This window comes from Egretta garzetta, unplaced genomic scaffold (assembly GCF_000687185.1).
Source record: "Egretta garzetta isolate BGI_Z169 unplaced genomic scaffold, ASM68718v1 scaffold41, whole genome shotgun sequence".
Taxonomy (NCBI): domain Eukaryota; kingdom Metazoa; phylum Chordata; class Aves; order Pelecaniformes; family Ardeidae; genus Egretta; species Egretta garzetta.
The window spans coordinates 3,175,811-3,202,661 of record NW_009258755.1 but is presented as its reverse complement, the minus strand read 5'-3'; the positions used below and the strand labels follow the sequence as shown (position 1 = coordinate 3,202,661).

Below are 26,851 nucleotides of genomic sequence, written 5' to 3'. Positions count from 1 at the left end.
ACTTGTGCTTCCAAATCCCACAGATGCTTCTGAAAAACTCCACTCTACCGTACATGTAATTTAGCTATTATTAAGAAGAAAAAAAAAGCAAGAACAGGAAGGACAATGGAAGGGGAATGGGATGAAACACCAGAATCATAGAAGCAAGATCACCTGGACTGCAGAGCTTTTGCAGGCAGCCTGTTGTATGTATTGCATGCTCCCCTTCATCCACCGGGCATTTGCACAGAACCTTAAATTTTGATACTTTAGAAAACATCCTTGTGTAAACATTAACACCTTATACCCCCTCAAAACCTGTTGCCTTCAAGGGTCTCCTTGCTCTCCTGGCTTCGATGGGGTTTCCTGCCCATCTCCTGTCTTTACCCAGGAGAGCTACCATTCACGCAGTCCCCTCTGCCCAGCAGCAACGAAGACGGAAGAAGGCACACAGTCGCTCTCTGACCTATCTTGCTCCCATGTTAGCACCAGGCAGTGCAAGGATGCTGCTGAATCCCACCATGGAGTTGCAACCACAGCCACATGGAAGTCACATCTCCCCCAGGACATCCTCCCGTTAGTCTTTTGCTGCTCTTCCCTGACTCGTCCCTCACCCTTCTCGCCGATTCTCTAGGTAATGTTATTGCATTAGCATTAACTGGCTGCTTTGGTGGCATTTCTGAGACCTGCTTCACTTAGACAACCACTTAGGAAGCTACCAGGTAACTGCATAGCCAAGGAGAACTGCTATACACACACATATATATATGTTTAAAAATATGGGATGAGGTATGTATGATGCACATATATATGGCAGTCTTTCTAAGGACCTCATACAATAACTGGATGCAGGAGCTGGATCATCCTTAAAGCAAACCTCATGGACATCAGACCAAGCGACACTGCTTGGCAGAGTGAAAAACCTGCAATGGACACCTGCAAGCCAGCCCACGCGCAGTGGGATTGTGAGTTGGCACACCTTAAAGAAAGCCTCAGGTTACCAAGGAGCCACTTAAAGCTGAGAAACTTGGAGTCTTCTCTTCTATTGCCCATGATTTTTGAGATACGGAGATGCAAGTACTCCAGCAGTACTCACAGCAAGGAGGAGCATACGATTAGCAGAAACAAAACTGCAATTAGGAGGAGGCAGTAACAGGCATCTGCATGAAACATGCCCTCAGCATGAAGTCTTATTACAGGGAACTGCTGTCTGCCTGGTTGCAAGGGGCCAAACAGCCTTTTGGCGATAGGATTTTGGCACTGGATTTGTGAAACGATCATGATTAGAAACAAAAGCCCGAACACGACGGGATGCGCGCACCGCAGAGCTGGACACCGGAGGGTTGAGGAAGAGAAAAACAACACCACCTCCCAAGGTTACTCCGGGGAAGGGGAGCAGGCACGCAAGCTTACCTCAGGGAGAAGGGGAGACCTGTGCCAAGGGGAGAAGAGGAAAAAACAGACTGCAAAGGTTGTGCAAGCGCAGGGGAATGGATCGAGACAAGGTGCAGAAGACAAGGCGGGGAGGCTGGCAGGCGGTCCGGGGGCACAGGCAGGGAGATGACAGGGGCAATAAACAGGTCGCACTTGATAAACAGCCAGGCTATCCATGCAGGGAGCAATTTCAGCAGCAGCGACCAAGCTGAGACCATCACGCTCCAAATGCAAAACCTATGAGAGCGGCAATGAGGTGCCCGGAGACATGGCTCAGTTATCCACGTGTCGGTGCTCGTCACCTTGCTCTAGTGGGAGCACTGCCATTTCCCGAGATGGGGTCCTGCCTAATTAACTCAAAAACTAAGCTCTAGGTGTATGTGGAGGCCCTGGGAGTAAGGGTCATTTCAAAGCACATTCTGGTGTTCGCAATCCCTGGGTGAAAATGCATTCTTCTTCTTCATCATACTGCCTCTCCCTTTAAGTATATAAACTAGGGATATACGTATCAGTGTCAATTCCCACTTCTGGTAACCCCAATTTTTTTCTGATGCAAGTTGCCAAAAGTTATATCAGTTTTCTGCAGAAGTAATTTTCTGGAATGAGGCGTATAACTCATTTTTCCTCTTAAAAATACACAAATGTTTCAATTCATCCTACCAAATGCACATATAGAAGATTTCTTCTGTTTGCTTTTTAGAGCAAATGCCCTCATCTCTTCCTCAGGTTTGGCGTACTTCACCTATAAATAAGCTTTTCTAACATTATCCTTTTTACTACCTGCATCTCCTGATTCTTTGACCATAAAGAGGGAGGAGAGAGAAATGGGGAACATGCCATCGCTTGTGTCCAGTGATCCAAGCACAACTTGATGGACAACAGTTCACGTTTTACTGCCCAGGGACACATTAACAGGGCAAATGCAAACCAGTTGGCTCTGGCTGCCTCCCTCTCTCGAGCTGGGTAACACATAGAGCAGCACGTCACACTAGCTTACGAAGTCAGGCTCTGGGACCCCCAGAGCATCGTTAAACCAAGCCTCGACAAGATCCACCAAAGTGAAATGGCTGCTAGTGGACTGTGACCCTCAGGCACCAGTTGGGTGTCACTAACAAAGCTTGCTGCAAAGCCTGGCTGTTGCAATGGCTTGTGCCCTTCGCACGCTCGCTTTCTTAAACTACCCAGAGAAACAAGCCCTGTACACGCTGACTGGGGCTAAACCACACTTCTTCCCTTCTTGACCTTCAGATGCTTTGAATAACACACACAAGCAGTTTTTTCTCCTGTCTTCCCCAACTAAATCCCATAAAAATCTGCTATTTAGTATATTCACTACGTGAATCTTACTGGTAGATAAGAGTTATCTAAATATTGTGGATTTGCAATATATTTTGGGGGAAGAAATGTTCCCACTTGTTTGTGAAATACTCCATTTCTGCATGTGCATTTGCTCTTAATATTGGAAAAGCTGAGAGTCAAAAGCCTCCTGATGGAAGACTCATTCTCTAGTTTATTGACATTGTACAAACCATAGATTTCCTATATCTTTTCTATATCACGTACTGCAAAAGCATAAAGATCCTGACACTCGCTTCATCTCCCACTGAGCTGGAGACACTCAGCCAAAGAGTTAACGTAATTCAGCAGCACACCTGAATTTCAACCCATTTACTCCTGTAGTGGATTTGTCCCAGTTTCTGTATCTAGAAAGCAGATGTCTTCCTTGCACAGCTCTGTGTTTTTCAATAAAAGTATCACAGCAAAAAAAGTGAGACTTTAAATATTCTTAAGGCATCATGTCTTATTTAAAAACTACTTGCAGATTGGCAGGCAGCTTGTAAAATATTTACGGGGCAGATTATAGAAGTGAAGTTGTAAAATGATCCCTATATAGGTTTATAAAATATAAAACGGACAGGTAGAAAGATGAAGAATCCAGCTGGGAAACCAATGCCCACTGCCTTGCATGGCAGAAGCCAATTCATGGAGAAAAATCCTTCAAGAAACAAGGCAGGAAGATGCTTGCTCTCCCTGGGCCGATACTTTGCATCTGACCCTGCGCTTCGGGGTGCCCTTGCTCAGCCACCTGAAGCATCCCCCCAAAACCACAGAATGGCTGAGGGAAGGAGTTTCCATCTCCCTAGCTGGGGCTACCACTCTGGTCACAACCAGGACACAGTTGAGGGACTATGGAGCTGGACTTTGGCCATCCAGGCCCTAGGCAGTGATGTGGGAGAGTCTTTATATACCTTTTTCGTAGGCATAGGCTAAAGCATCTCAGCACACAGCCAAGGCGTTACTGGAAATGCACACGGGGACAGCATTTAGACATCCTCAATGAGGAAAGGGACCTCACCTTGCTAGGTGCAGTCTGTGCCCTGAAGTAGAATGCAATCTCCCATCCCGGTCCTGCAGAGATTTATACATGTATATAATACCTTAAATGTGAGTTAAATGAACTATGTGCACTTCTCTGAAACAGGCAAAAAATGCCACTTGCTTTTCAGAGGTGAGACCTTCACTCACAAGCAATCTTTTACAATAAATCAACTTTGAGGAATGCATCCAACCCATCTCAAGCTGCCTTTTTACATGAGGTTTGCGAGGACCGCAAGGTTGTTTACAGGGGGTTAGCGCTCATTTCAGACTATTTATTCCAACATGTTAAAGCAATAAGGCTGTATACGTGTTGCAGGGCAGGACCGTGTTCCACCCAGAGGAAGAAACAAACAAACACAGATCCGTCTATCTGGCCAAGATCCTGTCGCTTCAGCTCATGTGTGGAGACAATAACTTGTTCAGTGAATAGTTTTATCCTGGATAAACAACACCGATACTGAGAGCCAGAGCCAAAAGTCTACCTCTAGTGACACTGGTCCACGTTCACCTTTGCATTCGCTTTTGCTGCCTGCAATCCTAGAATATATTCGGTATCACAAAACCAGGGAATACTCAAGGGACTGATGTAAACCAAACAGCTATTACACTGGAAGTTGTTTCCCATTTTTCTGTTCACTTTCCTCCTGTTTTTTTGATGTCTGTAATGAGTTGCTTCCATTGCACTGGACCAAACTTTCACCTGGAGTAACCTGGTGCAACCCATGTAGGCTGGGAATCTGACTCATGCAACTCCTCTATCTACTCTCCTATAATTTGGAGAACAGCATCAAAAGAGCAGTAAAAGGTCTGCAGATGACAAGCTAAGAGCTTTGGCTCAGTTCAAAGACCCACTAGACAACTGGCCCAAGAGGAACCAGGGCAGGTTCCCCTCATAAGGACTGTAGGCTCACCGTCTTCTCTGCTGCTTTCCCAGCCACTACTGTCCCCCTCCATAGGCTGCAACCCTGCCTTTGACCTCCAATTAACTTGGACGCCTTACAAAGGAAGTTTCACAATTCCAGCAGTGGTATTTTTAGCCTTTAGTCTTTCTCTGCCTTTGCACTGAATGACTCCCTGCTTTCCTAAACCACTGCCAGAACAATTAAAAATAATTTAAACAAGATACCATTTCCTCCTCTCACAGGAAGCTCCCTCTGAAGTGATCGCCATAAATCTCTCTAAAGAGGTTGTTGTGCCTTCTCATAGCACAGCCGATGGCGTCCCTGCCTTGAAGTCACTTTTCCCATTTCCCCCTCTCAGCCTGCTGCCACGTTAGTCTCTCTGCAGCTTAGAAGGAAACTTGCAGAGGGTGTTTTCCAGGTCAGCCAAGTTTTCCCTATGTATCTCTCTTCTTCGCAGCCATCCAGTCCATTCCCGGTCTCCTCTGAAAAGTATTTTCCATTGCTGCCACTCTCTGGCTGGGGGCCTTGCTGAGGACATTTGAAGCATCACTCCCAGTGAGGGACTGCTCGTGTGCTGGTGGCACGGGCACAACAGACATCAAAAGTACCAGGAGGTTTTCTTTTAGTGCAATCATTGCCAACCGGTGGCTCACAGGAATGGCCGCACGTACCAGAAGAACATTTTGCAGCCAAACACTTCAAGCTGAGCAGCCTTGCTTGCTAGCACTGCTCTTAAGCACTCCAAAGTCACCAAAACAATTTAAAAATTCTCCAACAGGAAAAGAAAAAAGACTTCTGCTGGACCGCCTTTGGGATTTGCATTTGCAAACTCCTCCCTGGTTCACGCCTCTGTCAGAGCCAAAATACAGCACTATAGGACCTAAAAACAGTCCACCTTGGTGACCACTGTGCCCCACAGCCAGGGACTGCACCATGCCCCAGCTACCACTGTGCAAAGCCTCAGCATCCCCAGAAAACACAGCAGAAGAGTTTCACACCGCTCGCCCAGCTATGCTGCAAAACCTTCCCAGTTTAACAATGCACGTGGGACATCTCGGTGCTCCTCTGGCCTCCAACAGCTGTCTGATGGGGATGGTGATTTCACGAGTCTCCTAGGAGGCTTAGGAAGATCTCTGCCTGCACAGATTACAGCCGATTCAGAGAACTAAACCACATTCCCTTTGGGACGCAACTCAACTTGTGTCCAGTCAAACCAACAGAAATTAAAATCACCCTTCCTTTGATTAGTTAGAAAAGAGGGGAGAGTACAAGAGAGCAGAACCTGGTGAGGCAGCCCAGATAGTGTCAGAACGGGGCAGCATGCAGCACGGACACGCAGCTCGACGCCCGCAGAGATATGTCCAACACCGTTGGAGCATATCGTTGGCAAACAGCACCATGTCATTGTTGTGTATGTCATACATTAACACGTATGTCGATGACATACAGTTTGTTTCACTGACATGCACATTACATGCCACTAAATACCCTTCCGCTCCCGCCTGCCCCCTGCTTCCTCTCTGGGGGCAAATTATCTCCCTCGGGCCCTGTTGGTGACAAGAAGCAGAATTTGATGGAAGTGTCCAGCATACATGATGTTTTATTATGACACATGACATTGCTGGTGCAGTGTCTGGATTGATCATGGCATAACATATCAGGTTGTTTTTCCCCAGGGCCCCTGCTCTTACTGGAGGCACGCTCTGCTTCGGGTCATGCTATTTCCAGTTGTTGAGATAGACAAGCTGGGTGCAGAGATCGGATGAGAAAGCGATTTCCAGGCCAATACAAGAAAGAGAGGGAGAGGCAGACTGTGCACAGAAAAAATGGAGGGAGGACACGAAATAGGAGCCAGCACGGGTGGGAACACTGACCATGTTAGGCTCGGATAGGCAACAGCACGCAGAGAAGAAGCCCACCCACAGCCATGATCGCAGCAACTGAAAAGCAAACAAAAAGGCCCATGATAAGGAATAATCCCACTGCCCTGGCAAGGTGCAATACATTTGCAATATTTTTATATGAACTTCTTCCTTCTTATTGCAATGACTATTTGGAACTTAACACCCCGGGCTGCAAGAATTTCATTTCACGTGCTACTGTTGGGGAAAAACACCTTGGGGAAAGCCTGTAGATCCTGGTCCTGCAAAGCAATTAACCATGTGCTTCCCGTACTTGAGTACCACCCTGAGGATTAACAGGGCCACCCATGTGCTTAAACTTAAGCACCTGCCTTGGAGCAGGCAAAGTGACTTTTTCCACAAGCCTGTGTGTGGTACAGTTACAATTTCCTTTAAAAAAAAAAAAAAAATCACTGGATGAATGTAAGCCCTGCTTTAGCAGACTCTTATGCACATATTCAACTCACACAGCCCTTTCTGGGTCTCCTTCTCTCAGTGAAGCTTTGCACGCGCATTGCCCATCTGCAGAAGCAGGACCTTATGAGTCATGTGAGAGCATTCAGCCTAAATAAATTCAAAATACGGTGAGTTGAAAGGCACTGTGTGCGTTCACAGCTTGCTTGTGAAGGTTGCTGAGCCATTACTCTAGTCTAATCAGAGCATGGGTTCGCCTGGCATCAGTCCGTAACTCGAGGCTGGCTGCACCTCAGTAATTGCCTTTTATCCTTGTCAGAGAACTTGCATGGACAATTTTTCTGTTACCAAATCTATTAAGGTAATTCATCCTGAAAAAGAACATAGTGCAGAAGAAACAACAGGAAGAACTTCAGTACGATATAGAAGCAGGAGCCCAGCGGTGCAGACATACCCTGGTTAAAGTCAGCTGAAGATCTCTCTCACCATTCCTCCTCAAACCATCATAACATGTCGTTCTTGAAGAAACATTGTGCCCATCAGATTTTTATAAAGTATTACTTACAATGCCTAGACACATTAAAACAGCCCATTTACACAAAATTAACATTCTGCAACTGCACCGCCTTAAATTATGATGCAAAATAACTTCTGGCATGCAATGGCTTACAGAATTATATACTGGATTATGTGCTTACTTAAATTAGAACTGGTGAAGAATGTCTCTCTAAGCTCCTTTTGCATCAGCAAAACAACCTGCTAACATTTTCTAAACAGCAATGCCAATGTTTTTTTACTATAACTGACAATATTTTTTATTTTCGTAATCATACAATGCCCCAGCTTGTGCAGTCATACTAATACAAAGGCAGCTCAGCCTTCACTAAACCTCTGCATTGATCCATGTTAACACCAGAGGTCCAAGCCCAAAAGCACACAAAGAGAACCCAAGCATTATATATTTTGAGTCAGTTTTGCCATTTTCTGGGTTTAACCTCGCAGGATTTGAGAGCAGGGAACTGGTACACCTCCAGAAGATCACTGTGGCTGTGACGACTTAGCTTACGTTTTGGCTAGGAGGCCCTTTCGCCCCAGGTATTTTCTAACAGTTGCTGCCACCAGACCTTCCAACACCGCTTGGCCTGCAAAGTCAAGGTTTTTGAAACAACAGTTCAATTACCCTGAAAAGCAACCAATTCCTTAAAATGAAAAGAGCTCGCTGTTTTCTTAAACAAAGTCTTGAGCACCTCATCAGCACCCGGGCTGCTCGGAGACAAAATCAGTTCCCTGCACTGAATGCAGAATGCTTCAGATCTCACCCGCTCCCTTTATGGGGAGGAAAAACTGCTCAAGTGCAAGGAAAATATGCCTCGATGCAGCATTACTCCTGCACACCCATCACATAATGTTGTGCACTTGGGGTCAAAATAGTCTGAGGTGTAACATTAGGGGAAATCTAAAGCTCTTAGAAACAAACTAAACTGATTCAGCAGACAATAAGATTCACTTTCCAGTCCCAGGAGCACTTGGATAGGTAAGTGAACGGACTACTTGGCCTGAACAGTTAGGACAAAGGAAGACTTATTACTGCTCATGTTAAAAGGATGGCTTGATTTGGCAGATAAACTTCAGAATAGAAAAATCCTGAGGCAAATAAAACTGGATGTTAAACTCCAGCAAACGCACTGTGCCTTCATGGCTGCTGCATTTGGGTGCTGATGGCTTCTAAGAGGGGCAAAGTTTCCCCATCTCCTTGCTCCACAAAGGGCTTTCTCGGTCTAGAAACTGAGGAGCTGAAAGCAAACGCTTTCCAGATGAGATCAAATGCTGTGGCAGAACAGGAGATCACCGCTCAGTGAAATATGCCCGGACCTCTCTGGGGTTTTAAAATCTTTAGCCAGCAAGCTGACCTGTATCAGGGAGGAGTTAAAGTTGAACCAAGCACTGTATACATCATAATTATCTGCAAATTCTCCAGCCTCACTGAATCAACCAGCTTGTGGGGGCTGCCCCTGGCTCCAGTGGGTGGTCAGGAGCCCCTCCAGTCTGCTGCAGGTTAACAGATGACACGTCCACGTAATGGTGAAGATTACTGAGAAACAACCTGCAGCGTTAAATTCCCTTTGCTGGGAAAGAACGAGGTGCTGAGGCGGCAGCATCTCCAAAAGCCAAGCTGGTCTGACTTCTGCTTCAAGCCCTGGCTTCAAAGAAAGGGCTGCAGATGGGCAGAGACAACGTAGAGGAGCCTGAAGCTCCAGCAGCAGCTCCTGGACCTCCATGGCCTGCTGGCACCGCCCTGCTTCGTGCCTAGTCCAGCTCTACCACTTCTGGTTATCTCAGGCACACAAAGCCGACACTCCTCCAGTTCCAGCAAAGGTGACCCCCAAAAAGCCTATGTGGTTTGCAAACCCAACTGTCCAGAGAGAAAACTTTAATAAACCTGTGCTAGGAGGACTTATCAACAACTTTGGCATTGTTTCAAACCCTGAGTTACATGCTTTGTTAATGTAATGTATATGTATGATGGGCCCCAACAACTGTGCCTGCAATCAATGTAATTAATTTACCACAAGTCTGCAGATGACCCAGAGAGCATTTGGAGTTAAACTACATTTTTAGTGGTTTGATCCGGGGGGGCCCCTGCCATATATAGCTGCGGCTTTTAAGAGTTGTAAGTTGAAGACTTGGAATCATGATAAATGAAAGCCTCGTTTGTTGCTTTTAATAAGCTGCTCTAATGGAATGTTCTTCAGAGGTTTGCAATTAGAGACTAAAATACTTGAGCATGCCTGGGAAGATTTTTCTAATCCTTCACACGGCCTTGAGCAATGGCAATCATTCGTTCCTGCATCTTCAGGTCAGGAGGCCAGCATTACACCTAGCACCTCGTGAGTCAACAAGCTTGCTTTGAACACCAGAGGAGCAGCGTTACAGACTGTGAGCTGCTCAGAATATACTCCTACTTTGCCCAGAACTATGTGAATGTTTAAGGAGTGACCTCCTCTTATTAAAGCACATCTCTGCGCTGTTCGAGAATAACTGAGAATGCAGAAGCCCAAGCAGATGATATCTATGCAGTCACTACAGGGAAGGAGAACAATGCTTCCAAAGAAAGGAACTGCACTTGGAAAGACCTCTGGCATTATACTTTGCTATGTCTAAGCCGTAAGAAAGTAGGGATAATCTTATTTCTAGGTAAGAGGCCAAGTGCCACAACAAGGCGCGCCCTCAGAAGTCACGCTTCCTATTTCTAGCATCCAAAGCCAGGTGAAACATCCACATATTCAGAAGTGCAAAGGGACAACAGTCTGATTTTCTTCTTCATCCTCTACCCACTCCACAGCCAAGAGAAGATACTCTAAAACCCCACTTTAAAACACTACGGATGCATGGGGCTTTCACCAGTGCTCAGCAGGAGCCTGGAGCTGCTACCACTGAAGTTAGGCTCCATTTTCAGCTTGAAGGGCAGCCCAGTTCCCTTCTTGAAGTGGAAACGGGACTTGCACAATGCCATCAAACACGTCATCCGAATGAAGGTGAGGAGCTTTCATCACTGACTGCTGCTCTCCCCCACATTTTCCCTGCTCAGACGAAGCTTATGCCAGCCGCTTATCTGTTCACAACGGTTCTCCTGCCCCGTTCCCTTGGCTGCTGCCAGAATAACTCAGAAATGCTGCTTTCAAGGGCAATGCCTCATGGGCTTGGAGCTTAATTACAGATTTGGTCAACTCTCACCTCCTGCCTGGGCCAAAGTCATCTGAAGGCAGATTAGCCTAGGTCCCTAAACCCTCCTCGCAACTGCAGCAGCTCAGACTGGCTTGCGCAGTCCAGTATGTTTGCACAGAAGTACTAAGCCAAAAAGTGTTTAGAATAAAAAAGAAAAAAGATGTTTGAGCAGCCAAATTTGCCAATCTGATCTAGGCAGGATGCTAGAGATGGGGACTACGGGCAGCAGATTTCCACACCAGCCCTGGAAAGGCATCACCTGGTGCAGAAGGGTGCACTGGAGCACTTTTTTTCAGAGAGGGAACTTGTATACCAATGCTGCTAACGCTCCCCTCTGGCAAAGAGCAAACCGCCAAAAAGCGAAGAGGCTGTCAACATGACGGAGGTGGTAAAAACCTTGACCCAAACAGAAGCAAGACCAGACCCTGCCTGCTCTTGGTGGATGGGAATTTTGACTTGGCAGAGCGATAGCTTCCCCAACAAAATCCTTCCTCTTGTCAGGTGAATCGTGGGGAATATTTGGCAGTAGGCAGCATCATAAAGTGGCTATAAATCACGGGAGACAATGTCCTGTAGGAAGAAGGAAGAGCAGGCAAGAATGTAGAGATAAAAACCCTTTAGAAAGTCACAACTAACAAAAATTGTGACTCATGCTGGAAAAATTCTCTCTATGAAAAACATTATCTACAAACTGTCTCCCACTTCCTACGGAAATATCGAAAAAGCCAACTATTTTAAGCCCTGACACATCTTGGCAAATAGGATGGGGGAAGGTTGTGGAAAAATTCATTCATTTTGACCTTCCACATCACGGAATGTTGCAAACGCTGGCTCAGGACCTAGGATATACACCGCAATCCTTTCACCCTCTTTACTCCCTGAAAGTCACTTTTTAACAAGATGCACATATTTGTGTCCAGAAAGTAGCCCTCTGCCACCGCAGGGGCTGATATTTAAAAGTCTAAATCAGCTAAGGTCAAGGATGGATACTCTGGTGCAGAAGCCTCTAATTGCCAATACCCAGGTGGCAAGATTTGTCTTTTCTTTGTCTTTCAAAGGCTAGTTCCTTGCCAGAAAGAGACTTTCCACATATGCACGACACAGGGCGAGGGGCAGTTTTTTGTTGCTTCACATCTCTTTTTTTTCTTAAGTTCTATAAAAAGCTCCCTCTGGTTCTTTGGAAGATCACTTGAGATGGAAAGGTCATCCATAATAGGTAGCTGGCTATAAATGCAGATGCACAGTACACTTCTTAGTTATTTTGAGCAGCTTTTGCAAATATGCACAGCACTGACCTAATAGCATCCCCAATTTACTCTGTAAAAGGCCATGCCTTTGTTTAGTGCCACAAAGCTCAAATGCTTGGGGGACTGGAGGGACCAGCGGTCTAACACCCACCCCAAGACCCCATCAGTTTTGCAAAGAGGTTTGAAGGACAAAAGAGGGGGAACTGCTCTGGAGCAGTGGGTCTCCTTCCGAGGCTGATGAAAACCTGGCTTCCTACCTCAGTATGTAGGAAGAAAGGGGCTGACGCCACAACAACAACTGTAGCACCTTACTGCTCCTTGCAAGATGGAGCACAAAGATCTTTGTGACTGGCATTGTCTGACACAGACCGTAAAACAAAAGTCTGTAATGATTTTAGATGAATATATACTTCAATTAGGAAGAACGATGCCAAGGGGCATCTAATTCAAGCATTGCTAGGAAAGCAAAATTTATAGCCTTGCTCTATCTGTAAAATGCATTGCACTTTCAAGAAGAACATGTAATCCTAACAAAACAAAGATAACAACTCTGTGTTCTTTAATTCAGTGCTTGTAGCTGGTTTAATAATAGATTTTCAATCCACTTCTCTTTTTTGCTGAGACAACTACGGTCTGATTTAGTGAATCTCTTTGATTTGTCGTCCTGATCGTTATATTATTAATATGCCCTTGATGCAAAGAGTGGGATAACTTAAAAAAGTGATCAGCTATTTTGCTTGGTGGCATTTATGACCTTGGTCAGAGGATTCATTATTTACAGGAAGAGTTTTCCCGAGCATCTGCAAGTAAATCAGCTCCGAAACGCAGCTTAATTGTTTAGGGCAAAGTGCATTTAGTTTCAAATTCCCAGGAATCTCCAGCTTCATACACAAAGTGCATTTCCACAGATGGACGCTGGCATGTGGAAATGCCACCATGACTACCGTTCAGCTGACCTTTGGTATAGGGCCAGCTGCCAATGGGAAATGCCAAGCTGTTATTTACATTCATTCAAAACAAGAGAGAAAACTGCAGAGATACTTGAAAGCAAAAAAAGGGGAAGAGGTGTGGAAAGTTTTACCTCCGGGGACCTAGTGGAAAATCAAAAGCCTGCAGAGCAGAGCAAACTTCCGAGTCCTATGGCTGGGGAATTATTTTCCAAGCTGCCGAGAGCAGGAGGACACCCCCTTCTCACTGCAGGACTGCCCTCAAGCTCTCTTCAGCCCAGCATTTGGGAGGATAGGCACAGAGATGCCATACAGCATCCTAGGGAGGAATATCCTCATTCTGAGGTGCCATGGGCTTCCCACGGAGCCTGGGAGCAGCACAGAGCCAGCAACGAGGAGCCTGTTTGCAGGAGCCTGCCAGGCTACATCCTCACTGCTTCAGAGCAAGAGGGTTTTTCTCCTTAGCTTTGCTGCTGGGCCATACCTGCTCTCCTTAGAAAAGACAGAACCTGGGCTTGGCACAGCTTGCTCAGCGTGGAAAGCAGTGGTGATTCCAGCTGGAGCAGCTCCTGGAGTTCAAAATGTCTGTTTTTCTAAAAGCAACTATGGGGAAGAATTAGAAAGGATATTCAACCCCCTGGAACCAGGCACTGGAACAACATAACCACTCCAAAGATACAGGAAAGTGTCTTCCAGAAACAGGTTAACAGCTTCAGAAAGGGATTATCCCATGACTTGGAATGCGTTTATCATCCCCGCAGTGTCACAGCAGGAAAGTTACTCCACGAATCATCTCAAAACGATATCCAAGGCAAAGCAGCGTGACTGACACATTTCAGCAGCATTTCTGCTTCTTCCAAACAGAAGCAATTTTTTTGTTTTGCTTTGTTTAATTTCAAATTGGCTGCCAGTTTTCTGGGCTTCTGTGGTTTATTTTTCTGTTCTCATGAGTCATTCAACGCACTAGACGGGCTTCAAAATTCACAGGAACTCAAAGCAGCCAAGAAGCTCTGTGGTTTTGAAGCTAACTCTCTAACGATGGACCAGACCTTGGTGTTGGAGGCTCCACCACCTCCAGCTGAGGGACTGGGTTCTTTCCAGTTTAGGGGAAGGGTTGAAAAGATAAAAATGGACTAAGAGCTCAGCTGCCTCTGCCTGCCCCTTTCCATACACCCAGTATGGCACCATGGAGAAGCTCCTGGGAACCTGCAGCTGCCCTGGGGTCCACGGAGAGAAGTGTGAGTACAAGGCAGGAGGATTAAGGCAGCAGCAGAGGTGTCAATAAAACTCTAGCCAAAGGAGACAATGGCTTTTATAAACATGCCAAGAGCTAGAGAGCCAAGAGGAAGCACATCCTGGAAAGCCTATCAGGGCAAAGGACAGAAAGACATAACTAATGAAAATTGCTGACAAATGGCTTGGACTTTGCAACTGTTTGCTCAGACCAGAGAGGGTAGCAGCAAAAAGGAGACCTGCAAGGGCATGTCCTCCCCCCAAAGGGGTCCCGAGCGCTTGCCAGTGACTGTGGGAAGAGCAAGAGCTGCTGGTTGCCACACAGCTGTGACTCCTTATGGCCACAGAGGGATATACGGCTCTCCACCTGCGATTCATCCCACCAGACCCCTCCTTGCAGAGGTACCAGGCTACATCCATAGCTTCCCTACAGCCACGCGTGCATCTGCCTGTTTGCATCGATACAAGCATGCATCCAGGCTGGGGGAGGCCATGGTCCACATCTCCCTGCTCTGTTCAAGGAGAGATTTGACTCAAAACCTCCAGCCTTTAAGGAAAGACTTGAACTCCTGCCCACAGTGTTCAGAGCCAAGTCTTTTTGGCAAGAACTGTCCTGTAGCCCCTGGTGTGAATGGCCTGTAGCCATTCACCCTCCACACACACCGCTAAATGCGTCTTGTGCAGAGGCAGGAGCATTTACTTTCCCATTTTTAAGGCCAACAAGTCACTCAAAGCAGACAACAGGAGCTCGAATGGCTGAGCTAGAAGAGACTGTCAGTCTCTGACCTTGAGTGGAGATGAGTCTGGCAGCACACTTACCTTTTACGACAGGAAATAACTGTGTCTTTGCATGGATGCCTTGTGCCTGGGGACAGAGCTGCTCAGCTTGGCTGGATTTCACCACGCCGCATTCGCAGACTGATACCCTACCTCCTCTGGGAAATAAGACCCTCAGCTAATACGTTCAGTATCAGCACAGTTCCTCTGTGAGTATCTTCTAACTACTCTTAACACTTAGGATATCCTGTAATTTACAGCCACCTTGCTAGACCCGAGCTTAAGACAGACCTGTATCATGAAAGCAACAGTGCACTGACGGGTACCTTAGAAGCATAAATGTTTACTTTGCACTTCAGCCTTATCAATAGATGCACCTCACATGGCTTTGCGTGAAGGGTGTTGCATCGTTTCACTACTGTCTTTAAAAAATATGTATTAATACATGTGTAGTATATGAAAAAAGTGCCTTCTGTACTGGCTGCTACGCAAGTTTAGTGCCGCAGTACAACCTGATCCTGATATAAGCCAGATTTTCCCCCACTACCACAATCCCTTGTTCACCAATGAGTTCCATCAACTTCCATTAGAGTTGTCAAAGATGGCATAGCCCAGGCTTTCATCACTTGCCTATGTTTAAGCACATGAGAAGTCAGTGGGATCGCTTGATCGTTTGAAGCTGAGTGTCTCCCTCCATGGGGGGAGCTCTCTGTACAATTTACTAGTGCATGGGGAACACATGTCCTACACAGGAAAAATGAAATCCAGACCCGTCCAAAACTTGCGGCATTTGGCCATTCGGCTGGGTTTCTTCTTTTACTTTGCAAGTGTCTTCCTGAAGTCAAGTTTTCTCTGTGAGCAAAGCCCATTGCAAGCTCCGAGTGCAAACACACGGGCTTCAGAATATTTTACCTGTAATAACATGTTCTGCTTATTTTTAAAGGAATGTGACAACACTCTTGTGAGAATCAAGTCGAATAATCAGGGCCAGTCTATACAGAGATGAAAATCATGGGGAAGTGAACTACATCTGTGAGCGAGCCTTTGCCATTCCTGCCTGTCCAAACAGATCAATCAGTGCACCCTCATGCTGTTTTACAGTGCTACCGCTCGACAGCTTCGTTCACATGCTGCTTCCACCTAAATCGCGCTAATCAGCCGGTCAGATAAAAGTTATTACAAAAGTTGGAGAAGTATAAATACACAGCTTCTTCACTTACCTTCCGCTGAGAAGGAAACCGATAACAACGGCCAGCAGAATGACTCCCACTGTTACAGACACAACAATTATAGGGATCTGGCTCTGGTCGCTGGATGCAGCTACTGCTGAGATGAGAAACAGAAAATGGAGATTAAGGTTAGAATGATAGTCAGCATTCACATGAGTCTTTCTAGTGAGGCTGCCAGCAAGGTTTCAAGTCTTACCAGTTTGTTTCTTCTTTTATAGTTTGTGTTTTCCCCCTTTGCTGTCTGTTTCTAGTTTGGAAAGGGAATGGGTGGAAAGAAACCAAAACCACAAGCAAAACCAAGCCAAAAACGCAACAAAATCACATCTCATTGCTGGATTCAGAAACCATAGTGATGCAGAACACAGGCTTTGAGTTTGCAAACTCAAGTTTGTCTTCCTGGGTTAGCTGCATTAGAAATCACACAGATAAAAGACAAAAACCCAACAAGTTCCCATTTGTAGAGAGAATATTATTGTTAAGAGACAGGAGCAAGATCTCAACGATAAACAGCATTACCTGCGCTTCAAGAAGCTATAAACAATTAAAAACTAACTCCTTCTGGCATCTATATTGCATGGCCAGAAGGTGCCCTTTGTAGAACAGGAATTTGCTAAGGCACATACACTTGTTGGCCTTTTTATCGGCCAAGGGAAGCAGAACTCTCCCAGCTCATGCCTTGTAAAGAGCCCTCCTGCCAAAAGGCAGGGGACGAGTCCTGTGATAAAGGTGCCAGCAGAAAGGTCAGGAAAGCTGTTTGAGAACTGGGTTTTGCCACAGGTTAAGTAAGAGCAGGTGAGCAAGCTCCTGCAGCCTGTAAAATGGAAATGCTAACACCACTTGTATCTTGTTTATTTGCTTTGCACTGCAGGGGAAGGAGCTCATCTTTCCTCAGGGTTTTGCATTTGGGGTTCCCCAAGCAGAAACCCAAAGCCTCATCACCCTGCCCTCTCCACTGCCAGCTTATTTAGCTGCATATATTTAACCACCCCGGGGTACGAATCTGGCTTCCTCCCCACAAAACCAACTCTCTGGCGTAGGCACTGCTGCTGTGCGGGGAAAAACCTCATTATAGCTCCTAAGCCCTTAACTAAATGATTGAGGTAAAAAGGGGTCCTTAGCACAGGATTAACTTTATGGAGGCTATAAAATAACTGCATATAGTCCCATATTAATTGTTAAAAGAAAAGGAAGACAAAAAGGTATGGCATTAAACATTGATCTGCAATGGGTTTCAAGTAGCTCTTCATACGGGAGCTCTCTGGCGCTCAATGGCGAGTGGCACGGACCTGCTATGGCAGTGTAAATGATTTCAGAAGGATTGGCCCCTATACATTAAATATTTAATGTTAACTGCTCCAAACCCGTGCCATCATCCAGTGATTTTATTAGCTTCACAAATTTATGGAGGCTCCTTAAGATGATGTTTTATTGCTTTCTTGACAAAATAATTAAAAAGAAAAACATTTAAAGGAGAACATAAAGCTGTGACTGGTGGTTTTTTGCACAGCTCAAGGGATGGGAAGACGAGATAAATCCTGCTGTGATCTATACCAGCGAAAAAGCCTGAATTTCATAAGCTGAGCTGGGACCTTGCTGCCATTTAAAGCCAGGGACATCTGCTCCCCCTCCGGCATCACCTCTCCTTGACTTGGTGAGGTGTTCCCACTCCCACTTGTCTGACCAGCTGGATTAACTGGATTGGCAATGTTAGTTTTATTGGGGCTAGACAAGCTTGGTGGCATTTAGAAAGGAGGACAGTAGCAAGTGGATACACCCGGCAACAGCTTCCACGCGAATAAAAAACTTCCACTGAAAAATGCAGCCCTGGCTGCATTGCAGCCCTTTGCAGAGCTGCACATGCAGGCGGCAGTATGCAAAAAAAACCCAAATTTGGAAAAAGAGAAAAGTCCAAAACAAGTTGCAGCTTCCCCACCATTGCATTTCTCAGGCTTTTGTTTCATATTTCCTCCGAGTGTATTAAAACTAACTTTACAGAAACCTCACGACCTGGAAACAAAACCTGTTTTGGTTTGGAGGCTGGTTTTGATTCTCACAACAGTCACTGAAGGGTTTTCATTTGCGCTTGAATCAAAATAATTTGCTTTGGCTCCAACAAGAAATTCAGATCTGAACTCTGATGTAGCAGTAAGGTCTTGACCTGTGCTTGCTTTCAGCTTCTCCAGGATGTGCAGGAAAGCAGTGGGAGTCTGGTCACAGTCCCGGCACTAAGACTGACTTTATATAGGGCCTTGGGAAAAAAAAATAATTGCTTTTTAAAAGGTTTTAAATGTCAAACGGAGCTGCATTTTGCAAGATACTAAGGCTTAGGTTGTATTTCAGTTGTACCAAGCCTTTAACCACCTGGTTAAGTCCTGCTTCAGCCACAGCTCAAGCCCAACAGAGGAACAGTTCCCAGCTCCCAAACTGGGGACCACGCAGTAGGTATTCTTCTGACTATGTCGGCAGCTCCTCAGTATCAGAGAAGCACTTACTCCTCCGCCTTTAAAAAGCTAAAAAGACCGGGGTGCAGGTCTGACTAAATGACTCAAGGAGTTTAAAGTGTTTAAAGGTATTACCAGGTGATTCTTAAAAAAAATCCTGATTAGCACAGATACTTACATGATGGGTTTTATGGAAGCACCATGATTTTTGGACCAGGATTGTAGGTACCGATGGCACTGGATCAAATGTGCATATATTTAATATATTATTTATTAATAGCCTGGAACACTATTACTCAAATGACTCTAAACTAGAAACTTTCCAACTGCAAGCAAAATTTCCTCAGTATAATACAGAATAATTTTCAGCTTAACATGATTTTGTTGCTACTTATAGGGCCCGATTAATGGTTAATACAATAAGAAATACATTAAATAGACCATTCTTATTGCATTAATGTTTGCATCGTGATGCAATTTGCACTGTATTAGTTCAATCACTGGCTCCACAGCTACATCTGCACATGTATAATGATTCCTTTAAAATCTATTACAGTTGCAAAGGTAGCATGCATTGAAAAGACAACTTGGCATCTTCTTTTCAAAGATGATGAATTTTAAGTGAACTGGAGTAACACTAATAAAAGTATTGACGAATTTAAATTTCCAAGGAAAACATACAGAAAATTGGCTCTTTCCCACACGAATGAACAGAGTGTTTCCACCACAAAATTCCTCTTCCATGCAAACAGTATAAAAAAATTAATAAATGACAGTTGTACAAACTGAAATAGATAGGACATATTTTCTGAGGGAGAAAATTATCTTTGACACCTCTGCAAAAATTTGGTAATTGGGACAAAAAGTATTTCCCCACAGCTGTGCCTAAACACAGGGGAAAGAGCAGCTGAGCCTCTGCGTGCCTCAGGAGTTCACCCTGCCACAGAATCTGCTCTGGAATCCAGACCTGGATGATCGGATTCATTAAAAAAAAGAAAAAAATTCAACCCCACACACATTTTCAACAGGCCAAGCAAAAGTCCTGCTCCTGCACTGCACATTTTTCCCATTTCTGATCACAAGTCAAATTCCTTTCCTTGAGGCTGTGGCATTGGCAGCCACCAGAAGCCATCTTTCAGCTTGACAGGAACTTACACCAAAAGACGCTAATGCTGGTTCAATTCTTCCCCTTGCAGAGAGGCACCATTTCAGGATTTTTTCCCCAGGTGCAGATATTTAAGAGAGCTCAGCATCCTCTGCAGCCATTAAGAGGTGTGGAGGAACAGGTCTCATCCCCTCTGTCCCTCCTGAGAGAAGAGTCCTTGTCCTCTCTTTCATCAGCTCTCATAAATACAGTTTTTTTCTAAGCAGGGAGCACTATGAATTTCTGGAGCCTGAAGACCTCCTGACTTCACCTCCCGCCCCGCCAATTGAGCCGAGGAAGCAAGGACAGATGTGTTAGCCTGTCTAGTGCATGATGTGCCTGATGTTTCCAAAGTCTAGGGATGAGGCCAGGACAAGGAAGAGCTCTCTGCAAAGGTATAGATCCCTTGACTTGTTTCTGGTAACTGTTCCAGAGACGCGTCTGACAGTAATTAAAAGGACTTACACACTGGGCTGGTTTCAAACTCAAATCTTCGGCTGAAGCCACCATAGCCAGCAGCTGTCCGGGCTCGGATCTGGAAGACGTACACTGAGCCTGGTTTCAAGCCATCTGCCGTAATCGTTGTCTCTTTGGATTTGATGATGGTGTAGCTTGTCTCCTGGTCCTTTTCCCAACCCCCCCCAAAAACCACAAAGTTCAAACATACGAATAGTGGCTCACCGAGAAGAGATGACTGAAATATGCATCTTTGAGGATTGCTTCCCGAACCCCGCCCCCCCGAAGGCCCTTTCTGCAGTACAAAATGTGAGATCTGATTTTCTCTTTTATAAACAATGACTCTAGCAGGTATGAAACAGAGAATTGCCACGCTTAAATGGCAATATGGAGACAAAACCAGCACCTGCAGTGGGAGCAGCTTTCCATTGCTCAGGATGTACACGGCCCACCCAGGGCAATGGAAAGGTCCATCCTACAAAGATCAATCCCAAGGCATGGGGAAGAGGAAAACAGTCCCATTGCCTTAGAAAAGGATTTTAATTTATACCAAAATGATTTCCCAGTAACATAATTAGGCCTAAAAGAGAATAACATATTATATATTGTACAACTTTATGCTGGTATTTCTAGAACCACAAATTAGACCTTGGGAAGGGAATAATAAACCAAAACTACAGGAAAATACCTAATTTTGCATTGTTCTTCTGAAGCAATGAACTTGAAGAAAATTTGCTAAAATAAATCTTCATTTACATTGGTTTGTAATGTGAAAGAGTTATGGTTCTTTGATTAAAATTTCACTCAAACGCTTGGTAATTACTCTTAGAATTACTTACTGTAACACATAATCTAGACAAGAGCTCATAAATTAAGGACTACAAACTTGGAAACTGCTTTTTATTCACCATATCCTCTCAGATCCAAATAACTATGAAGTAAACAGGAGTTCTTAGTAATTCCCTACCAAGATTTCGGCATAGCTCTTAGGATCTGAACTGATTTTTCTTTTTTCTTTTTAATTTAATGGGCAACTTTCCAGAGATAGTAATATGCCTGGATAAGGCCCTGGGAATCTCCAAGTGTAGGATTACAAATTTTCTCATTGAAGCCTATAGCTACACAGGACTGTTTTGGAGAAACTTGTATATACCTATATGCACCTTTTTTTTTTTCCTTGTTAAGGAGTGGCTTCTCTTAAAGGAATGTGATCTGAAAAAACTCAATTTTCCAAAACATTTAATATAGATCATTCTTTTCCCTTGGAAATGAACGCTGCAAATTTAGCCTTATAAGGGGCTGAAAACCGAGAGAATATAAATGACAGTAGCAACAAACAAGAAGAATTAAGGTTGACATCCCAAATCTAACTCAATGACTGGTTAAAAAGCAGTAAGTGAATATTAATCCACATCTCTGCTTGTATGTCAGCCCAATTAGGTTTTCAATACACTGTTGGCTTCTGCAAACATTTAAACACTTGAGCTTTCCTATGGAAAACAATAGGCTTTGGTATCAGCCTGAAAGAATCATAGAATCATAGAATGTTTTGGGTTGGAAGGGACCCCTAGAGGTCATCTAGTCCAACCCCCCTGCAGTGAGCAGGGAAAGAAAGAAATCAAGACAGCATAAACTTGGACTGGCTGTAGCTACCTCCCCATGAAGGACCTGTACTTGAACAACTATTTACTGAAGCTATTTGAGACTAGTTCTGGACTACAAATACAATATTTTAACACCCCACAACACAATCAGATTTGTTTGAAAACAAACTAAGTAGAATGAACAAATATATGGATTTTTTTGCTTTAATTATTTGCTAATTATCAAGGCTTCTAGAGACTAATCTTCCCAGGCCACTCTGTGTTAAGGATTCAATGCGCCACAACAGTCGTTCAAACAAGTTAATAAAAGAATCAGTAATGGATTATTTCCAGCAATAGCATATCCTGATTCTTGCTTTGCGCTTTAATAATTTTGAAAACTTCAGCCCGATTTAAGCCAGTCATGCAACTTGTGCCCTTGCCCAAGCTCCCTCATCTGCAAAAATAATGTTGATTTCATCCTGATGCAGATTTCTGAAATTCTTCCCCCTGTTTGCATGGGCTGCTTGAGCAGGTCCCTCCCATGGTCAGAGAAAGACGACGGGAGGAGTAAGGACCCAGTCCTTGTTTGTGTTGAGTGGCTTCACCTCAGTCATAGACAGGACTAATGGAAGGTATTCCTTAAAACAGAAATTCAACCTCCCAAAAAAGTGAATTGTGACTCAATTTTCTTCTTGTTTTCATGTCGAAAGCTTGGATGTTTCAGGAGAAGAAAGAACACTTTACAATCCCAGCTAAGGCAAGAAACTGCTGTTCAGTCAACTCTTGAAAACTTGATTTTTGGAAATCTACGCTCAGCTGCATTGCTCAAAAGATGCTACTTAGACAAACAGCATTTGTTACCATTTTCATTTAAACTGCATTAATTTTGCAGGAAGAGAACAAGTTTCCATTTGAAATGGAGACTAGGAGAGGCAAGCTCTGTAGGAAGAGAGAGTGTTTTCCATTAGACCGAGAGCAAGGGCTGGAAAACCCAGGCAAGCTATTAAGCCAGGGTGCCCTTAATCATGTCAGAGCAGATACAATCTCTCTGCAAAACCTTTCTCCTTACACCATGGATGCAAAACCAAGTGAGAAACTGAAATACCACAGGCAAGGGATAGCCTGATGTTTCCGGGAGGAGACAGATGCTTAGTCTACAACCCCTCCTATATTTAACAAATGAGCAGGCTCTATCTTAATGTGATAAGTCCAGAGAGGAATCTGACATGCAGATTTAATGTATTTGTTCAAGAGAAGTGGCACACTAATGGAAAACACCACCCTCATTTCAAGTCTTCCTAATCATTTACTGCAAAATCAATCTGACATTGATTTATGCATAAAATCACTCCATTCCCTTCCATGACTCAAATAATGATAACTAAAAGAAGAGGACAGTAAAGAGAAGGTACTTGGGATGCTCAGCAATCAGTCCGTCACACCTTTTCAAAATATTTGATTTCGTATTCCAGGATGATGCCGTTGGGTCGATCTGGCTCCTGCCAGGAAAGGGAGATGCTATTTTTAGTTATCTTCCCTTTTTTCACACTACTGACTGGAGAAGGTGCTGCAAGACAGGAAAAAAACAGAACAGACAGAAACCATGGTTAGTACGACGGTCTGCCCCTGCTGAAGTCAAACTCGTCACCGCATCCTCCAACGGAAGGCGATCCTTAGCTACTGCAGATCAGTTTTCACCTCTGTGGTATTTGTCCATTTTTAACAACTGGATTCACGCAGATTTTCAGCAGCTGAGGATCTTGACCAGCATCGCCCACCCAAAAAAGTAATAACATGAACCACCAGCAGCTTACACATCAATCTTGCCTTTTCAAGTGCTTTTCAAACACATAACTGCATAACTTGCCTTTTCAAATGTGTCAGGGGGCTATGTTGTCACAACAGAGTTACATATGGATTACATATTGCTTTTATCAGCTGCTTTGAAGGCATGTATTTTACAGAAGACCTCAATCTAAGTAGGCTCCTTAACTATTTATTTTTTGGCTTGAGTAGTAGCTAAACCCTAGACAACATTCAGCCCCCTCCTTCCAGAACCAAGGAACAGGGTAGCAAGGCCATTACAACCTTTGTAATTCAATTGCTCTCCATAAATATCACTGGGGTGTTATGGCTCACATAGTGATGCTAGTATCTTGCAAATGGCAACTGTAGAGATTTTAACAGCGATCACAGCTCAGAAGTTCACTGTGTGCTTGGGGAAGCCGCAGAAGGAAAGCAGCAACACCAGCTCTGCTTATTATTTTAAGATGCAGCCCTGAAAGGTTATCTGCCCTTTGCAGCACACGTGCATCAGAAACAGGCTTGATCCTTTGTTTTCAGTCCGATATCTGCAGAGACTTTTCAAGTTACGGTTGTTACCACCCCTGGCAGCTCCCTAGCAAAAGTTGCTATGGGCAATGCAACCCTAACACCCCAGGTATTTCATGCCAGAGATTAGGAAACAACACTGAGTGAAAAGGGGACAGGAGAAATTCATAGTCTCTAATGTACAGGGCCAAGAGCAGCTTCTCCAGAGGAAAAATCAGCCCATGCCTGGCTGAGGGCCTTCGACTCACCCTCCGGACAGGCCAGCTCTCGGCAAGGATTACAAGGGGGCTGGGGATAGCCACGGCAAAGACCTTTGTGGCCATATGAGGAACTGAGTGCAAAGAGCGGTAGCAAAGACTAAAGACCAGACTTTTATCTTCCAAAAAAGAGACTTCTCCTATATGCAGGACTAGCTAATTATCATAATACTAAAAAACCCCAACCCATTAAGTAAAATAAAGACAACAGATAAATTAATTTTGCCAGGTCTGACCTTCAGCTGAAAAGAGTAAGGGAAGAGCTCCAGACAATTATCCCTGGACTGAAGGCTAGCAGCTAGCTTTCTCTTTTAAAGCAAGCTCCTGCGTCTCAGTCTCTTTTCAACCCCAGTTTTTCTCACTCCTGTTGGCTAATCTCTCCCCCGCTTGTCTCTAGGAGGATCCTGAAAGGTGTTGGCCATTTCCATATTGTTTTCTGCTGGAGTGCTGGCATCAAGCTGCACAGACAATGCTCGGTTTTTAGCTGTGCATCCACCACCGTGCTCGCAACTGCTCCAGTGAGCAAGGAAAAACCACCTTGATTTGAATGATGATCGTGCTATTTATGTAGGCACCACACGGTGATCACCAACAATTTTTCATCCTCAAAAGTCACCTTACCTTCAGCTGATGTCCTCCACAATTTTTTGGCCTATGTGAAGGCAAATAACAACTTAGACTCAAACTGCTCATCTGGTATAGGACTTTCCATTAACTAATCCAGGTGCCTAAATATGTGTTGTGCATGCATGTGCACAGCAAATTGAGTTGTGTGTGTGAGATATATGTTCCATGCACACGTGCATGGTCAGATGCGTTAGCTCAGAGAAGAAATGGTGAGTAGTGAACTCTATTAAAATAGGATGGACTTTCCTTCTAATGCACAAGGAGCTACGTGGTTTTCAGAGGTATCGGAAAACAAGCCTCACTGGGGTGGTGGTGCCAAGTAACAGGCAATTCTACAACCCTAGTTAAATAGAAAATACTGATCCCTTTTTATCATGAGCCATGGGGATGTTATATATAGGGGATGGAGACGCCATGGCACTCAGAAAAAGTGACCCGTGCCCTTCTGGGACTGTTCTCCAATGCCCCCAAATCCCTGCAACACCTATCCCAGGCTTGCAGAGCTGGCAGCAGAGGTCTGGCAAGGTGGAGAAAGTCAGAGCTGAGCATTAAACCTTTTCAAACTCCTATTAACAAAAGTAAACTTGAGAAGTGAAGCAAGGGGACACATCAACCCTCCCTAGTATTGAAGGTGAAAACCATGCAATTCTCAGTGTCAAGTTCACCTGACCAAATAACAGACTTTTCATCCACTTCATCCAGGTTTCCTGAAGGGTTTATAGGACTGAGGCTCACAAGTGCTTTAAAAACAAGAGAATGATGCAAGTGCTCCTGAACTCTGCTGCAAAACCCTTCCCTGGGAGATTCAGGGGAGTTTAGCTCTTGTTCACGTGCATCAGCACAGTACAACACAAAACGCACCACCAGCCATCCAGAAGTCCCCATCGAACTCCCCACTCCCCTAAACCAGAGCATCCTCTTTAAAAAGCAGTGTGTAAAAAGCTTTGCTAGTTAACAGATTCATAGACTTAAAATCTCTCACCATGCAAGCCTCTAACATGTTCAATCGTGGTTCTGCAGAATGCTCTGCTCTACCGGGAAAAGGAGGGAAGATAAGAAAACGAGTAACCCAACTCTCCAAGTAAATTAGAAAAGGAGTAACTGTACCCTTTTTGAATCTCCTTCAAAAGAAGCGTTAAAGTGTAACCATGAGATAAAGGCCAATTAAGTAAATTCAATAAATCCCAGCGGGCTGGGATGATACGGCAGCTACTCTGCATCCTCAATGCATGGAGATTACGATGCTCTGAACTGAAGGAAGGAAGGTATAAGTATTTTAGAGTTTTCTTTGTCAAACAAAATGTAATCCAATCCAGGCAAGCGGACAAAGTCTGCAATCATTCCATCTTAAAAGCCTGCAACTGGATACTGTGCTATATGATCTCAGGAAAATAAAAGGTTTACTTGAGACTTGCTTTTCAAAGGTCACTGCTTCTGCAAGGGCAGCATCCTCTTAACAGAAAGAAGCCAAGCCACGGAGCACCTCCATTTGGAGTACCACAGGTAAAAAAATAAATTCGCGTAAGAGTTTGGAGTACAACATGTAAAAAAATAATTCATGTAAGAATCAAGATATATAAAGCTGTAATCTCCCATATTTCTTACATAAGTAGGCACAAGTCTTGTTCAAATCCCTGCCTTGACACTACAAAGGGGGGATGTAGATTGTGAGTTGTTCACATGTTGCTTTACAAGTAATCTGCACATATGCATTAATTTCTCAGCAAGACACTCAGAATCAAAGAGGAATATTACATCATATGTTTATGTTCACCATTCATGAAAACAGCCCTGTGTTGATGAAAGCAAACAGAAGATGTAACAAGGTGTGAAATTGCTAA

General features: G+C 44.5%; 1 protein-coding gene across 6 annotated transcripts in view; it reads right to left on the bottom strand.

Moving 5' to 3' along the window:
• EPHA5 (EPH receptor A5) overlaps nucleotides 1-26,851 on the bottom strand; it is a 183,313-nt gene that overhangs the window by 27,049 nt on the left and 129,413 nt on the right. For 2 of the 6 annotated variants that reach the window (XM_035888876.1, XM_035888875.1), the window contains exons 5-8: nucleotides 23,238-23,362; nucleotides 20,219-20,378; nucleotides 16,160-16,265; nucleotides 6,569-6,634 (exon numbers count right to left, since the gene is read on the bottom strand). In XM_035888876.1, the coding sequence (XP_035744769.1) occupies nucleotides 6,569-6,634; nucleotides 16,160-16,265; nucleotides 20,219-20,378; nucleotides 23,238-23,362 (457 nt within the window). Of the gene's footprint in view, nucleotides 1-6,568; nucleotides 6,635-16,159; nucleotides 16,266-16,966; nucleotides 16,996-20,218; nucleotides 20,379-23,237; nucleotides 23,363-26,851 lie in introns of all 6 variants that reach the window. The other 4 variants (XM_009649209.2, XM_035888879.1, XM_035888877.1 and 1 more) reach the window with 4 other exon arrangements.